Consider the following 18,194-nt stretch of genomic DNA (forward strand, 5'->3'; position numbering starts at 1 on the left):
ATTTGTACTTTGTAGCTTGAATTATTAAATAAGTGTAACCGATTAAACAGAAACCTGAAATAATTGCGATAGCAATGAGTTTAAACATCATGACGTAAATTAAAATCACATTTTGCCTTAAACAAAGATAATGTTAATTGTAATTGTAGTATGATCTTTGGTCACAACAATGCTGCGGACTTTGTTTACATCACATCTGGTGCCGGCTTCAAAATGACTGGATGTCACAGAAGATTGTTATCCTGTGACGCCCTTAGTAAACTCTGATTTGATAATTCTTTGCGATTGTTCTGTTGAGAGTAGTAAGATGCCTTCTTTAGTGAACCTGAAGGTGTGTCCTGTTGTTATTTATAGTTCAGGCCTGTCAAGTCACCCTAAGAAGTTGGAACGAAGGTTTGAAGTGATTACTGACATGGTGATGATGTCTATTGACAGAAGTCATACCACCATCACGTGTGGACCTTGTGACTCACATGAATAACAGATCGCTGATTTTCACGTTTGTTTTATTTGGAACTGTCATATATTTGTTTTATACTTTTAATTCCTGTCTCTTGTCGAATATCAACAAATCATTTCGACGTGTAAGTTCGTACACTAGCTTCTTATTGTTAGGTGCTAATTCATTTTATGGATATAATTGTTTAATATCCAATTTTTTTTAGAGAGTACGTGCCTTTTCATTTGGCACTCTACAAAAGGAAAATGTTGAACCAAAGCGTGATGAACCACAACTTTCTTCTGCTATTGAAAGGCAAAGTGTAGTCCGTGTTGTACCTCTTACATGGAATGCTATATACACAGATCTGCAGGTATGCCCCAGAATTATGTTGATGGTATAAAACTCACTAAGTCATTAGCTTAATATATGCCAGTGTCTGTGCCTGTTCTGTTGGTGCAACTAATATGGAAAATTTGAGTCATATATGAATTTTTAATTATCAACACAGATGTTGAATTCTCTTGTGACATATATGCAGGCTGTAGTAAAATAAAGAGATTGGATGGGTCAGTTGAATTTAACAGTACTGGATGTTAGCTTAGAGGTTTGTGTTGTTTGGGGGAGGAGACCAGACAGTGAGGTCAGCGGTCTCATCGGATTTGGGAAGGACAGGAAAGGAAGTCGGCCATGACCTTTCAAAGGAACCGTCCCTGCATTTGTCTGGAGCGATTTAGGGAAATCATGGAAAACCTAAATCAGGATGGGCGGACACGGGATTCAAGCGTCGTCCTCCTGAATGCGAGTCCAGTGTTCGAGTCACATCGCAACCTCGCTCGGTGTCAGCTTAGACCCGAGACAAAAAGATGTGTAATGTAATGTCATAATTACACAGACAGAACACGTACAACATTTGTTTTGGATGTGTATAATTTTTTGAAATTTTGGTTGTGGTTACGTACCAAACTGTAACTAGCCTGAGATTCAGGTTAGGTTCAAAGGTAACAGTTTAGTGTGCAGTAGCAGTGGCTACAATTAACCATTTTGGATGAACCTTTCTCAGTACTGCCTATACTCAATTCAAATTACCCGCCGTAACTAAGACAGAGGTCAGTCATGCCAGCATGACCACCCTGCTGACCCCATGTGGCTTGATGCCCGAGATGTGCACTGGTAGGCCTACTTCTACATTGATGTCTGCTAACATACATACTTTGCATACGACTGTGATGTGCATGGCAATAGGTAGAGGCCTACTTCAGATTGTACCAATTTGATTGTTTCAGAATCCCACCTTTACAGTACGTAACAGTTACATACATATTTTAAAATAATAAAAGACAACATTTAGACTTGTCATTGGCCAAATGTGCAAATTGTATGACATTTTTATAAAATTAACCACATCTAAGGTAGCCTACTATCAATTGCAGAAGTAAGGTCCTACACTGAACAAGTAAAAGGACAAAGAGGGCACTGCCGCAGTTGTTCCACAATTTTTTCTCCCCCAAACAACACAACCCTCGAAGCTAACATCCAGTACTGTTAAGTTCAACTGACCCACCCAATCTCTTTATTTTACCACAGCCTGCATATATGTCACAAGAGAATTCAGCATTGTACCAGTTATTAGGACTTCATCTCATTCCATTTACTTATGGATGATGGTGAGGTCCCATACTCCGAGGAGCATAGGGAACGATGTGGTAGACCCACACCTCCGACTAGGCAAGGTCGTAGTGGAGGTGGTTTGCCATTGCCTTCCTCTAACTGTAATGGGGATGAATGATGATGATGAAGACAACACAACAACACCCAGTCATCTCAGGGCAGGGAAAATCTCTGACCCCACCGGGAATCGAACCCGGGACCCTGTGCGCTGGAAGCAAGAATGCTGCTCCAAGACCACGAGCTGCAGACATTTACGTATGGAGCACAGGAATAATGAGTGTTTAAATGTTGGTGCCATGCGGGCAGTCACGTGTTTGGAGAAATTCTGGAGCTTTGGTTTTGAGTTATTAAATTTTCGTTTTGTCACACTCAGAGTTGTCATCTGTTCACGAAACCACCACCGAGCAAGGTGGCACAGTTGTTAGCACACTGGACTCTGATCTGGGAGGATGATGGTTCAAACACACGTCTGGCCATCCTGATTTAAGTTTTCTGTGATTTCCCTAAATTGCTTCAGGCAAATGTCATGATGGTTCCTTTGATAGGGCACGGCTGACTTCCTTCCCAATCCTCCCCTAATCTGATGGGACTGGTGACCTCACTGATTGGTCCCCTCCCCAAACCAACCGACCAACCAAAGTAACTGCTCTCATGACTTGTGCACTGGAACCAGTGTATGTTGCAGACAAAGAGTAGTTCATAACAGTTAGACATTGCTGGTGAAGCATGGTTTACAAGCATTGCATACAGGGGCCAATGGGGAGTGTGGGAAGGTGATCATGTGAGGTTCTGGGGGTTGTGGTCACAGAGGCAGTCACTTTCTCTGTCCTCATCCTGTAATCTGACAACACGCATCCTTCCTTCAAGTTTCTAGCACTCCAGATTTCAATCTGCAGTAATTTAGCTGTGGTTGCTTCCCCAAGCAGCTGGCAATACTCTCCTTCCCTAGGCATGCCCCTTGCACCCCAATATCCACTCCTTCGTCTTTCCCTGCACCTGTACAGTACACACTGTAATTAATCTAATCTTGTCCTTAAGACTCCAATGGCGGTGATACATAGGGTGCTGTAGTAAACTTGTAGATTCATCATTTAAAGCTGATTCTTGAAACTGCACAAGTATGCTTTTTCAGGATGGTTTGCATCTGTCTTCAATTGTCTACCAGTTTACTTTCTGCAACATCTCCATGTCCCTCTCTCCCTTGGACAAACAAACCTATGACCATCATACATCTCTGTATCAGTATCCCCTGTTAGTCCTGTTTAGTACGTGTCAGACACGTGAACTGTATTGCACGATGGTTTGCATGAGTGTTCTGTAAGCAGTTTCTTTTACAGACTGATTGCATTTCCATAACATAATACCATGAACAGAAGACTGCCACCTGATATACCTATTATTGAGCCTATGTGGTCGTTCATGTCATATCTCTACCAATTGTTACACGCAAATTGAACAGTGGGAACTCCAGGTAGAAATAACAATAATTTAGAAAATGATGGATTGCTAGTTACCATAAGGAAGACATGTTAAGTTGCAGACAAAAAGACACGTACATAAAGCTTTCGGCCACAGCCTTCATCAGCAAAAGAGAAGCACAAACCATTCATACACACAAGCAAGCACACGTAATGCACACATGACCACCAACTCTGGCAGCTTGGGCCAGAGTGCAACTATCACATGGGATGCAAACAGCAATCAGCAGGGGGCAGAGAAGGGGAAGGGATAGTAGTGTATGGGTGTGGGGAGTGGCAAATTCTGTCTGTGGAGTGTACAGCGACCATAATGCCAACAGGTGCAGCATCGGGAGGTTGTGGGGCAGGGAGGCGGAGAAAAAAAAAAAAGAGATGAATGGGCAGAGGTGGGTGGAAGCATTGGCAGTGTGTGGGGGATGTGAATGGGAAGGAGATGATAGAACAGAGCGAGTGGAAACTGTCGGGTTGAGGATGTGGGGACAATATCTTACCATAGATTGAGACTAGGATGATTATGAGAGTAGAGAATGTGTTGTAAGGATAACTGCCATCAGCACAGTTAAGTAAAGCTGGTGGTGCAGGGAGGATCCAGATGGCTCAGGTAGTGAAGCAGCCATTGAAATCAAGCGTATTATGTTCAGCTGCATGTTGTGCTACAGGGGGTCTATTTTGCTCTTGGCTGCAGTACAGAGGTGGCCGTTCATCCTGGTGGACAGCTGGTTGGTAGTCATATCAATGTAAAAAGCTGTGCAGTGATTGCAGCAGAGCTGGTAAATGACATGACTGCTTTCACAGGTGGCCCAGCACCTGATGCGGAAGCATAAACCTGTGACATGACTGCAATAGAAAGTGCTAGGTGGTTGGTTTGGGCCAGTGTTGCACCTTGGTCTTCTACAGAGATGATATCCTTGTGGCAAGGGATTGAGATTGGAAGTGGCATGGTGATAGACTAGAATGTTGTGGAGGTTGGGTAGGCAGCGGAACACCACTTTAGGATGGGTGGCAAGGATCTCGGATAGGATAGCCCTCATTTCAGGGCATGATGATAGTTATTCAAAGCCTTGGCAAAGGATGTGGTTCAGTTGTTCCAGTCCAGGGTGGTACTGAGTGACAAAGACACTCCTTCGTATCTGGTTCTTGGGTTGGTGGGAGGGTAAGGGGCATAGAGGTTTGTTTGTGGGGGATAGTGTCTTGTCTGTCTGTGAAGGCCTTGGTGAAACCCTCAGCATATTGAGCAAGGGAGTTCTGGTCACTGCAGATATGCTGTCCCCAGTTGACCAGACTATATGGGTGGGATTTTGTAGTGTGAAAGGGGTGACAGCTGTTGCAGTACAGTTACTGTTTTTTGTTGGTTGGTGGGTTTAATGTGGGCAGAGATGTGGATGGGGCCATCAGAGGAGAAGATGTCAACGTCTAGGATGTGGCACGCATAGTTGAGGAGGAACAGTTGAAGCGGGAGAGAAGGTAATGAGGTTGTAAAGGAACTAAGATAGGTTGTCTTGGCTGTGAGTTCAGATTGTGAAAGATATCATCAATGAACTGAACCAGGCCAGGGGTACAGTATTTTGGGAGGCTAGGAGGATCTCCTTTAGATGGCATACAAACAAGTTGGCATAGGAGTGTGCCATGCAGGCCCCCATGCCTGTGCTTCAGATTTGTTTGTATACATTCTCTTCAAAGGAGAAGTAGATGTGAGTTAGGAGAAAGTTAATAAGGTGGACAAGGAATGGGATAGTGGGCTTGGAGTCTGAAGGACGTTGGGAGAGATAGTGTTCAATAGCGGCAAGACCATGAGCATCAGGGATATTGGTGAATAGGAAGGTGGCATCAACAGTGACTAGGGATTGAAGAGGTAAAGGGGTGGGGTTGGTGGAGAATTGATGAAGGAAGTGGTTGGTGTCTTTGACATAGGAGGCTACATTACAGACAATTGGTTGGTGATGTAGGTCAGTGAGGCCCAAAATTATTTCGCTGGTACGTAGTAACCATCTGTGATTGTTGGGTTTGTGGATTTCAATGAGCATGTGGAAGGTGGGTGTGTGGGGTGTCATAGGGGTGAGAAGAGAAATTGGTTCAGGGGAGATGTTTTGGAAAGGGCCTAAGGCTTTAAGTAGGGATTGGAGGTTGCATTGGACTTCTGGGACGGGATAACTCTGGCAGAGTTTATAGGGGGAGGAGTCAGATAATAGGTGGAGGTCATCTGCCAGAAAGCCACTGCGATTCCTAACAACAGTGGAGCCGTTTGCAGGTAGGATGATTGGGTCAGGATTTGTTTTGAGGTTGTATATAGCTATTCTTTCTTCTGCTGGAAGGTTGATGTTCTAAGGAAGGGTCCTGGGGAAGGATGGTGAAGCTGAGTTGGAGGTAAGGGATTCCTGGAAGGTGACCAGTGGGTTGTAGGTAAGAGGGGGTGAGGATCACGGTTGGATGGTGGTATGAACTGGAAAAGGCAGGGTTCAGTTTTGGAAGTAGGTTGGGTTTGGTTCAAGGGATTGGCGGCAAAGTAGTGCTTCCATTGCAGGATTGGGAGAAAGAGAGTAGGTCTTTGACAAATCCAGCATGGTTAAATGTTGGTGTAGGGCTAAAGGTGTGGCCTTTGGATAGGTCTGAAACCTCTGTGGAGCTGATGGTTATGGTGGAAGGGTTAACAATAGTATTACAGAAATGTTTTGACCCTGGATATGGAGGAGAGTTCATAGGGAGTTTTGGGGGAATGTGGCAAGTTGACGATGTTTAGGTGCTATGAGGGGTGGACAAGGAGGGATACTGTGGGTAGGATAGTGGTGCCCCCAGGTGGCAAGAGGATGTCAGCAGGTTGGATAATTCATGGAGGTGGTCTCTGGAATTCTCCTCAAGGTGCTGGAGAGCAAGGAATTCCATTTCAGAGATGTGATGTATGAAGTAGGGATTGAACAGTAGTAGGATATTGCAGAGAGAGCAGAGGCAGTTCGGGGATGCCTGTGCCATGGAGAGGTGTTTTTGCATTACCAGATTTGTGAGGGCCAAGGATTGGTGGAATATGAAAAGGTGAACGTCTTTGTGAAAGAAGGGATGGGATACAGAGAAAGGATTGGTTAGGCTATTTTGGGGAATTCCTTGATTTCGGCAGCCTTTGAGAAATAGGATGTAGGACTGGGTTTCAACCAGGAAAAGGGGCGCTTTCCTGAACTAGTGTGGAAAGATGGAGCTGTGGTCCATTGTGGCAGGAATGGTGTAAAGAAAGTGGGTTGTAAGAGGAGCTGGATAAGAGAAAAGACAGGTAAAAAATACATAAAGACATTCACACACAGATAGGCAAAAATATGCACGATATGCAAAAATAGGCACTGATACCTAAAAATGTGCACAAATACTTAAAAATGTGTAAAAATGCTTGAAATAATGCAAATATGATAAAAATGTACAGAAGCATAGGACGAAAGTTATGATGAGGTATGGGAGTATGTGTGTTCTGATAAGGGAAGGGAGGTGGATGGGGGGATACGAGAATCACAAGTTCATGTGGCACGGGCAGTTTGGAAAATGAAATGCTAAAGTACATCAGAATGAGGGATGAAGTTTGATCAGTTGGAGTAAATGTAACTATAACTATTGGAGGAAAGAATCTGGGGCATCAGATGCTGCATCAACAATCTTTGCAGTCATGAAGCTCATGTTGTTCATGGATGATCATTGATACAGCGTGACTCAGAAGTAGATGCAGTTTATAAGATGGTGAATAAAGACAGGGAAGAAGAGAAAGAATCGACACTGAGAAGAGTGATGCTATAGAGAAGAGTAACAAGGGAAGCACCATAGGGTTGTAGGATGGAAGAAAAACTCTTTGGCAAAATCAAACAGTGGAAACTCCAGGTAAGAATATCAACAGGGCAGGAAAAGATGGATTACTACTTACCGTAAAAAAAAGGACATGTTAAGTTGCAGACAGGTACATTTGAAAGGCACTTACATAATGCTTTCGGCCACAGCCTTCATCACCAAAGAGAAACTTACACCATTCATGCATGCATGACTGCCAACTCCAGCAACTCAGGCTGGAAAGCAACTATCACGTGGTACGCAAGCAGCAATATCGAGGGGGTGGGAAAGGGAAAGGGGTAGTAATGTACGGATAGGAGGAGTGACGAACACTGTCAGGCAGAGTTTGAAGTGATTAGAATGCCAAGAGGTGCAGCATCAGGAGGTTTTGGGGCGGGGAGGTATGAAAAAATGAGTGAAAAAGGGCAGGAGCGGGGAAAGATAGGCGGGTACACTGGCAGAGGGCAGCAAACAAAGTGTGTGGGAGACGGGAATGGGGAGCAAGTGATAGGGCAGAAGGAGTGGAAATCATTGGGTGGAGGGTGTGGGGACAGTATTTTACTGTAGGTTGAGGCTGGGATAATTACGGGAGCAGAGAATGCATTGTAAGGATAACTCCCACCTGCACAGTTTAGAAAAGTTGATGATGGAGGTGGGAGGATCCAGATGATCTGGGTGGAGAAGCAGCCATTGGCATGGCTGCTTTCACAGGGTCTCAGGGCCAAAACACCCTATCTTTATTCCTTCATAATCTCGACACCTTCTCTCCCATCTGCTTCACCTGGTCCTCCTCTACCCAGAGTGCCACATTCTTAGAAGATGATCTCAGTATGTGTATACTGAACAATAAAACATTGCGAAATGAAATATACAGAAAGCAAAAAACATATAATTTTTTGATAATGAACTAAAACATAGTTACTTACTTGTACCAAAATCAATACTGTCTGCAATTGAGGATGCCACTGAAGTTATAGAAAGGCTATTCTCCTCACTTTCTTGAGATGTGAAGTCTCTGAAATAATGTGGTATTTGGGACTGTTGGTCTTGATTCCTTCCAATTGTAGGTGGGTGAGACGATTTAGGTCTAGGCATTTGTTGAAGTAACGGTACTTGGTTATTACGAGTTGTAAACTGCTGAGATTGGTGAGGTATGGGCAGTTAGGTGTAAGTTTAGGAATTTGGCCATGCATGTTGAATTGTTTCTGGTAAAAAGGAGGTTGATTAAGGCTGTTGAGAAATTATTGGACTGAAATTGAGTTGTGGCTGGAGATTGCAGAAAATGTAATTGATGATAACTGGAGAATCTAGGGTCAGGAAAGTGAAGTGGATTAGGGTACAGTGCTGTCTTTTTTTTCTACCACATTCAAAACTTCAATTTGAAATTGTAAGAATTCCTCCTCATCAAAGTTTTGCAGATGAGGCATGAGGCTTTCTAAGAAAGCCATTTTATAACAAGAGTTCTCTCCTTCTATTGCTTTTCAAAATTCTCAGTTCATCCTCTTCTGATTTCTTATATTTCTTAACTCGTGGTATATTTTTAGAGTAGAATCACCCAAAGTATGAGCAGAAGCTTGCAGTTGCACCTCCGTGCCTTCTTTCCCTTCATTTTTTTGTTTCTTGCTCTGCTCCATAGTATCAACAGTCTCTCATCCACAATAGATTTCAGTTAAGAGCTGCAGTTGGTCAAAATACATATATTACTTCAATTTTAACACTTTCAAGCACTTGTATAGTTGATCTTGACCTCCTCCTTGTGCTTCAAAAATGAATCTCAAAGATTAGTCCTCTCCTTATTACTGCTTTAACTGAAACAAAACAATAATTAAGGGGTATTTGTAACTGTAAGTGAAATTTCAAAATTTTGCATATAATTTTTCATTTCCAGGTATATTGCAAATGGTTATACTTTTACTGATCTACACAACAATTATGGAATTGGAATTTCATGGCAAGTAGAATAAGACAAGATATATGTAAAGCAATCTGGTCTGTAATGTGTGAGAATTGCATTCCAGCGCCAGTGCTAGAGATGTGGAGCTCAATAGTTTCCGGATTTGAAACTACAGCTAATTTCCGACATTGCATCAGAGCCATCAGTGGGAGCAGTCGCCCGAGTAACACAGGGTTAATGTATTTTAACTATAAAGAATATAATTCCTTAGTTCTAATGGTGGTAGCAGATACCAAATATAAATTTGTGTATCTTGGTGTAGGAATTTATGGTGATGACTGTGACTCATCAATATTTAAGCACTTCAGTTTGTGGCAATGAATAGAAAATAGAGAGCAAGAATTATGCTTCCACATGAGACTTATTTGGATAGTGGTTACTAATTTTATTAGTGTTTCATGTGGTCAGTGTCTTTTCTGAGAACCAAAATTTGGTTTGGGAAACAGGTTGTGGTGCTCATACCACCACTCAAGTCTTGTGTTTCAAAATCCTTCACAGCAATTTCTGTACACAGCACAAGAATGTTATTGGCCTATTCGAGTTTGCTTCATTAGGTGGTTTTCCATGTTTACCTATCAGTCTCTTCATGATGTCTTCCATTCAGGGATATCAGTTCTTTAGTTCCAAAGATTATTGAAAATAGTGCAAACATGGTTCCTCCCTTTCCGTGTTGAAGAAGAGACGATGCAATAATGTATATTTTCATGCCCTGGGGCACTGTTTCTGCCAAACAAAAGGGCTCATTGAGTTTCACAACTGTAATGCATTCATTCAGGAAACAGTCTCCTTCCTCTTCTTCCTCATCAATGAGTTGTTCAACTGGATCGGGTGCCAAATATTAAAGGAAGTCATCCACTAATTTGTTTGGATGTGTTGGTGTACTATTGTTATTACGCACTTCAAGTATATGCTTAATTAGTTAGCAGATGTTTGAGCTGGATATGTCGTTGTTATGTTTATCCATACAAATTTCCTCTTATTTTTGAACAATCACTTTACTTTCAGCAGCAGTATATTGAAGTTTATGTAATTTTCTTTGCAAGCATGCCTTTCGTGCAGTTGTAGTGCTCTTTGTTCCAGCAATGGATTATTGTATTCCTAATCCCAACATATTGGTGATGCTTTAAATTTTGGGACAAATGTTTATTTTGTGGATAGATACTGTTGCAGCTTCTTCTAGACAAGCAATAGAATTCACATAGTCTACTCCACATTCTGAAAAGTCTGTATGTTTTCCAATAGTGTAGTAGTTTACCAGTCTGCTTCCCGAATGTTCCACATGTAGGCTGCCCGTATGACACCATGTCACATCTGAGAATGGTGGGTAGATGATCAAAGCCAAGAGGTTCTCAGAGTCCCTCTCGTGTGAAGTCTATAATGTTAAACTTCGTGATACCAAACACACATCTGTAGTTCTCAGTTGTTGGTTTGGTGCAGTTATCCTCAGCAGGGAACTGTCATTTAAAACAAGTAAGTCATCTGTGTCAACAATCTCCACTATCAACTTACTGACACCATTTTCTTGATCTGAACCTCAAGCAGGGTGATGAGCATTAAAATCACCTAATATTATCGTGAGATGGATCACCGAATTAAACACCACACTCGTTGTTGTTGTTGTTGTTGTTGTTTTGTTATGGTCTCCCTTAGCAATCTATAAACCAATATTACATTTATTTCATTCTCTGTTGTATATAATGTAGCTGCAGCAGTTTGAAGTGGCATCTCTTGTCTATTATCTTCTTAGATTTTGTACAGGATTCCATTACTTACGAGAAGTGCTCTCCCCTCATGTCCATTGCCTCTGTCAACTCGAATTACATTAAACCTATAACACAGAAAGGGTTCATTCGGCAGCAGTTATATTTCAGATAAGGCATGTATTGATATTTAGTTGGAACGTAAAAATTGTAGGTGGCTGTGTTTGTTACTTTCAATGGAAAGAGCATTCCAGTGCATTATATTCTTAACACATGCTGCCATTGTTGAGGCCAAGACTCAGTAGCAATTCTGCAATGAATTCTTTTGCATTACAGTTTTTCAGTCCTGCTTTTGGGCTGTCCATTATCTGCCTTAGTACATTTGCCACTATATTATAAATTGCTTCAGTTAATCCATTCTGAACAGTTAGGCTCCCTTGTGGTCTGTAGGGCTACAATGGGTATGGATTGTTTCTAATTGGTTTTGTGTGAACTCAGTTTGGCATCCTTAAGCTTATCGGGTACTGAATGTACCCCTTCCTTTGCAGGTCTCTGTTACATCACTACTGTCTCCACCTGTGACATGTTTGCTTCATTATTGCCTCTTGAGTTGTTAAAAATGTGATACCTTTCACTGGTATGTGTAGTCGACATTGGTAAAACACATGGAGTCTGTTGAAGTGGCTTTGCTTCATTATTGCCTCTTAAACAGGTAAAAATGTGGTGCCTTTTACGGATATATGTAGCCGGCATTTGTAAAACACGTAGTGTCTGCTGAAGTATCTGATTTGAAGATTTGTTCCTTTCATTTAGTGGTTTTGTGGTTTTTGAATGTATCAGGCAACTAGCTCTACTTGGCTGAGAGTGTATAAATGTCTGGGAGTGTGCCAAGTTGCCCATGACTGTATCTGCATATGTTACGAAATTTACTTGTGATGCTGCTTGCTTGTATGCTATACTTTCTACTGCCAAGCACTGGTTAATTTGTCTAAAATTAGCTGCATGCCCTCCTAGGGGGATGGACACAAAAGGGAGGTATTTGTTTTTCACACTCTTTAATGGCATAGAGCCCAGAGCAGTGAGCCCAGTGTTTTGTAACGGGCTGTACTGCAGGACGGGAGTGGGCGGATGCCTCTCTGTTGGAGGCTACCAATGGAGCAGGCAAAGAAGGCAGTCAAGTCAGTTGATAAAACACTTTATTAATGAATACGAACAGACATGGTTCAGCACATCTGACTACAGTCAACAGGAGGTGATCCTCAGACCCAAGCACACACATGTCGATCTCGTCCTCCCAGATGGCTCCATCCACACTTCAGTCTACATCAGACCCACCAATCGCCATCAGTACCTGCACTTTGACAGCTGCCACCCCTTCCACACCAAAGATCCCTCCCACACAACCTGGCCACCCATGGCAGATGCATCTGCAGTAACGAGAACTCCCTCGCCCAGTATGCTGAAGGCCTTACAAAGGCCTTTGCAGACAGGCAATACCCCACAGACCTAATATGCAAACAGATCTCCCGTGCCATATCCCCATACACATCAGATCCTCACGTAACCAACCGCAAAGAAGCACCCCCTTGTCACCCAATGCCACCCCAGATGGGAATGACAGAACCACATCATTGGCTCTGAGCACTATGGGACTTAACTTCTGTGGTCATCAGTCCCCTAGAACTTAGAACTACTTAAACCAAACTAACCTAAGGACATCACACACATCCATGCCCAAGGCAGGATTCAAACCTGCGACCGTAGTGGTCACGCGGTTCCAGACTGTAGCGCCTAGAACCGCTTGGCCACTCCGGCCGGCAACCACATCATTCTACAGGGCTTTGATTATCTGTCATAATGCCCTGAAACGAGGGACATCCTACCCAAGATACTTCCATCCACTCCCAAAGTGGTGTTCCACTGCCCACCCAGCCTCCACAACATCCTAAACCATCCCTATGCCACTCTCACCCCAAATCCACTGCCACAGGTATCATCCTTGTGGAAGACCCAGATGCAAGACCTAGCCTGTTCACCCACCCAGCACCTTCGACAGCAGTCCTGTCACAGGCTTATCATACAACAACAGAGACTGGGTCATCTGTGAAAGCAGCTATGTTATATACCAGCTCTGCTGCAATCACTGCACAGTGTTTTTCATTGGTATGACAACCAACCACCTGTCAACCAGAATGAATGGCCACTGCCAAACTGTTGTCAAAACAAGGTGGACCACCCAGTGGCACAACATTCATCTGAGGGCAACATGTGCATTTTCAGTGGCTACTTCACAAAGCATGCCATTAGGATCCTCCCCATCACACCAGCTTTTCTGAGCTGTGCAGATGAGACCTATCCTTGCAGCACATCCTTCACTCTCGTAACATCCGTGGCCTAAGCCTGAGGTAGCTCGCTGTCCCCTACCAAATAGAATAGTGTGTGTGTGTGTGTGTGTGTGTGTGTGTGTGTGTGTGTGTGTGTGTGTGTGTGTACATCACCCTTTTCCCATTACCCCTGCCCAATAAGTGTCAGCTAGTTGTGTGCTGCCATCTGACTCCCCCAGTCTGTGAAACTGAGTGCTCAGCTGCCTGCCACATGCTCCCTATACCTGCGCACCTAGCTAGCCCACGGGTGGCTTCTCACTCTCCCATGAGCTGCTAGATGCTTCCCCCCAACCCCCTCTCTGCCTCCTGCCTCGCAATCCCTCAGCCCACCCCACACTGCAGCTTTACTTCACCCCAGTACACTCCCATGGGCCAGGAAAGAGCTGGCAGTTGAATGAGCACAATATAGGGAAACAGGTAGAGGTGTGTGTGTGTGTGTGTGTGTGTGTGTGTGTGTGTGTGTGTGTGTGTGTTTCTCGTACAGCTTGAGAAAGGAATTCCATGCCGATAGCTAGCAAAGTCCCCCCCCCCCCCCTCCCCTCCAAGAACCATGGACCTTGCTGTTGGTGGGGAGGCTTGCATGCCTCAACGATACAGATGGCCATACCGTAGGTGCAACCCCAACGGAGGGGTATCTGTTGAGAGGCCAGACAAACATATGGTGCCTGAAGAGGGGCAGCAGCCTTTTCAGTAGTTGCAGGGGCAACAGTGTGGATGATTGACTGATCTGGCCTTGTAACACTAACCAAAACAGCCTTGCTGTGCTGGTACTGCGAACGGCTGAAAGCAAGGGGAAACTACAGCCGTAATTTTTCTCGAGGGCATGCAGCTTTACTGTATGTTTAAATGATGATGGCATCCTCTTGGGTAAAATATTCCAGAGGTAAAATAGTCCCCCATTCGGATCTCCGGGTGGGGACCACTCAAGAGGAAGTCGTTATCGGGAGAAAGAAAACTGGTGTTCTACGGATCGGAGCGTGGAATGTCAGATCCCTTAATCAGGCAGGTAGGTTAGAAAATTTAAAAAGGGAAATGGATAGGTTAAAGGTAGATATAGTGGGAATTAGTGAAGTTTGGTGGCAGGAGGAACAAGACGTTTGGTCAGGTGAATACAGGGGTATAAATACAAAATCAAATAGGGGTAATGCAGGAGTAGATTTAATAATGAATTTAAAAAATAGGAGTGCGGGTAAGCTACTACAAACAGCATAGTGAACACATTATTGTGGCCAAGATAGACACGAAGCCCATGCCTACTACAGTAGTACAAGTTTATACACCAACTAGCTCTGCAGATGATGAAGAAATTTATGAAATGTATGATGAGATAAAAAAAAATTATTCAGGTAGTGAAGGGAGATGAAAATTTAATAGTCATGGGTGACTGGAATTCAAGAGTAGTAAAAGGGAGAGAAGGAAATATAGTAGGTGAATATAGATTGGGGGTAAGAAATGAAAGAGGAAGCCGTCTGGTAGAATTTTGCACAGAGCATAACTTAATCATAGCTAACACTTGGTTTAAGAATCATGATAGAAGGTTGTATACATGGAAGAACCCTGGAGATACTAAAAGGTATCAGATAGATTATATAATGGTAAGACAGAGATTTAGGAACCAGGTTCTAAATTGTAAGACATTTCCAGGGGCAGATGTGGACTCTGACCACAATCTATTGGTTATGAACTGTAGATTAAAACTGAGGAAACTGCAAAAAGGTGGGAATTTACGGAGATGGGACCTGAATAAACTGACTAAACCAGAGGTTGTACAGAGTTTCACAGAGAGCATAAGGGAACAATTGACACAAATGGGGGAAAGAAATACAGTAGAAGAAGAATGGATAGCTCTGAGGGATGAAGTAGTGAAGGCAGCAGAGGATCAAGTAGGTAAAAAGTTGAGGGCTAGTAGAAATCCTTGGGTAACAGAAGAAATATTGAATTTAATTGATGAAAGGAGAAAATATAAAAATGCAGTAAATGAAGCAGGCAAAAAGGAATACAAACGTCTCAAAAATGAGGTCAACAGGAAGTGCAAAATGGCTAAGCAGGGATGGCTAGAGGACAAATGTAAGGATGTAGAGGCTTATCTCACTAGGGGTAAGATAGATACTACCTACAGGAAAATTAAGGAGACCTTTGGAAAAAAGAGAGCCACTTTTATGAATATCAAGAGCTCAGATGGAAACCCAGTTCTAAGCAAAGAAGGGAAAGCAGAAGGGTGGAAGGAGTGTATAGAGGGTCTATACAAGGGCGATGTACTGGAGGACAATATTATGGAAATGGAAGAGGATGTAGATGAAGATGAAATGGGAGACACGATACTACGTGAAGAGCTTGACAGAGCACTGAAAAACCCGAGTCGAAACAAGGCCCCGGGAGTAGACAACATTCCATTAGAACTACTGATGGCCTTGGGCGAGCCAGTCCTGACAAAACTCTACCACCTGGTGAGCAAGATGTATGAGACAGGTGAAATACCCTCAGACTTCAAGAAGAATATTATAATTCCAATCCCAAAGAAAGCAGGTGTTGACAGATGTGAAAATTACCAAACTACCAGTTTAATAAGTCACAGCTGCAAAATACTAATGCGAATTCTTTACAGACGAATTGAATAACTACTAGAAGCTGACCTCGGGGAAGATCAGTTTGGATTCCATAGAAATTTTGGAACACGTGAGGCAATACTGACCTTATGACTTATCTTAGAATAAAGGTTAAGAAAAGGCAAACCTATGTTTCTAGCATTTGTAGACTTAGAGAAAGCTTTTGATAATGTTGACTGGAATACTCTCTTTCAAATTCTTTAGGTGGCAGGGGTAAAATACAGGGAGTGAAAGGCTATTTACAATTTGTACAGAAACCAGATGGCAGTTATAAGAGTCGAGGGACATCAAAGGGAAGCAGTGGTTGGGAAGGGAGTGAGACAGGGTTTTTAGGCTCTCCCTGATGTTATTCTATCTGTATATTGAGCAAGCAGTAAAGGAAACAAAAGAAAAATTCGGAGTAGGTATTAAAATCCATGGAGAAGAAATAAAAACTTTGAGGTTTGCCGATGACATTGTAATTCTGTCAGAGACAGCAAAGGACTTGGAAGAGCAGTTGAACGGAATGGACAGTGTCATGAAAGGAGGATATAAGATGAACATCAACAAAAGCAAAACGAGGATAATGGAATGTAGTCGAATTAAGTTGGGTGATGCCGAGGGAATTAGATTAGGAAATGAGACAGTTAAAGTAGTAAAGGAGTTTTGCTATTTGGGGAGCAAAATAACTGATGATGGTCGAAAGAGAGGATATAAAATGTAGACTGGCAATGGCAAGGAAAGCGTTTCTGAAGAAGAGAAATTTGTTAACATTGAGTATAGATAAGTGTCAGGAAGTCGTTTCTGAAAGAATTTGTATGGAGCATAGCCATGTATGGAAGTGAAACATGGATGATAAATAGTTTGGACAAGAAGAGAATAGAAGCTTTCAAAAGGTGGTGCTACAGAAGAATGCTGAAGATTAGATGGGTAGATCACCTAACTAATGAGGAGGTATTGAATACAATTGCGGAGAAGAGGAGTTTGTGGCACAACTTGACAAGAAGGAGGGACCGATTGGCAGGACATGTTCTGAGGCATCAAGGCATCACAAATTTAGCATTGGAGGGCAGCGTGGAGGGTAAAAATCGTAGAGGGAGACCAAGAGATGAATACACTAAGCAGATTCAGAAGGATGTAGGTTGCAGTAGATACTGGGAGATGAAGAAGCTTGCACAGAATAGAGTAGCATGGAGAGCTGCATCAAACCAGTCCCAGGACTGAATACCACAACAACAACAACAACAGCTAGCGAAGTAAAGCTCTGTACCTTTTTTGTATGTATCTGTAGACAATGCAGCGCTTCTGCCTTTAGGTGAATCATCTCCTTTATTCCTAAATAATTTGTTAAAACATCTGTTATTAATTATCTTCATTACTGGCTTATTTGCAGTTACTTTCTTCTATATCAACTACATATCAAACGTAACAGTTGATTTGAATTACACATGTTGATGTTCTATTAATAGTTGTCTGACCTACTACATATACGCAAATGTTCCTCATGAACCTTTCTCATAGAAATAATGCTACATAAATATAACCATGATATGTAATTAATAAGCAATTACAGACATTCAGCTTGTCAGACCACATCATGGTCTTAAGGTGTATGGATGTGTTGGAACAATCTCAGGTACACTCTGTGTCACTGACTTGTTTATACCTTTCTTCTTCTTGCTTTCTTTACCCAGTTCCCTTCCCCCTTTCGAAGAAGATGTTGGCTGTTGAGGCGGTGTTTCCAGTTCACTTTGAAATAGGTGGATTCTACTCATATGGGCAACTGTGGTTTGGGTGGGGAGTTGTATTTTAACATTAACTGGAAATGTTGTTTTGACTACCCTTTCGGGTCCATGGTACTTTGGAACTAGTTCATATTCCTCTTCAGAACATGGACTAATATAACAATGAAAACAATCAATTTTTGACAGAATAATTTAAGTGGGTAGATAAAGAATCTACTCACCAAGCTGTGTCTCAGAACACGCACTAAAAGAAGGTTGTAATTAGGCAAAGTTTTGGAACCAGTGACTCCTTCTTCAGGCAGAAGGGTCAGAGGGGAAGGAAGAGGAATGAAGGAAAAGGACTTCCTTCCCCTACAACCCTTCTGCCTGAAGAAGGAGCCACTGGCTCTGAAAGTGTGCCTAATTACAACCTCCTTTTATGTGTGTGTTCTGCTGCCGCT

The 18,194-nt window shown here is 42.7% G+C and overlaps 1 protein-coding gene across 4 annotated transcripts in view; it reads left to right on the forward strand.

Moving 5' to 3' along the window:
- The first annotated feature begins 166 nt into the window (after positions 1–166).
- Positions 167–18,194, forward strand: part of LOC126162544 (heparan sulfate glucosamine 3-O-sulfotransferase 2) — a 163,637-nt gene continuing 145,609 nt past the window's right edge. For 3 of the 4 annotated variants that reach the window (XR_007535085.1, XM_049919126.1, XM_049919127.1), the window contains exons 1-2: positions 167–584; positions 666–812. Coding sequence is in view for 2 of the 4 variants with exons in the window: in XM_049919126.1 (XP_049775083.1) it covers positions 474–584; positions 666–812 (258 nt within the window). In the remaining 2 variants the exon portion in view is untranslated. Of the gene's footprint in view, positions 585–665; positions 813–9,274; positions 9,338–18,194 lie in introns of those variants that run through there. The other variant, XR_007535086.1, reaches the window with a different exon arrangement.

The sequence above is a fragment of the Schistocerca cancellata genome, chromosome 2, assembly GCF_023864275.1.
Source record: "Schistocerca cancellata isolate TAMUIC-IGC-003103 chromosome 2, iqSchCanc2.1, whole genome shotgun sequence".
In the NCBI taxonomy this organism is placed as follows: Eukaryota; Metazoa; Arthropoda; class Insecta; order Orthoptera; family Acrididae; genus Schistocerca; species Schistocerca cancellata.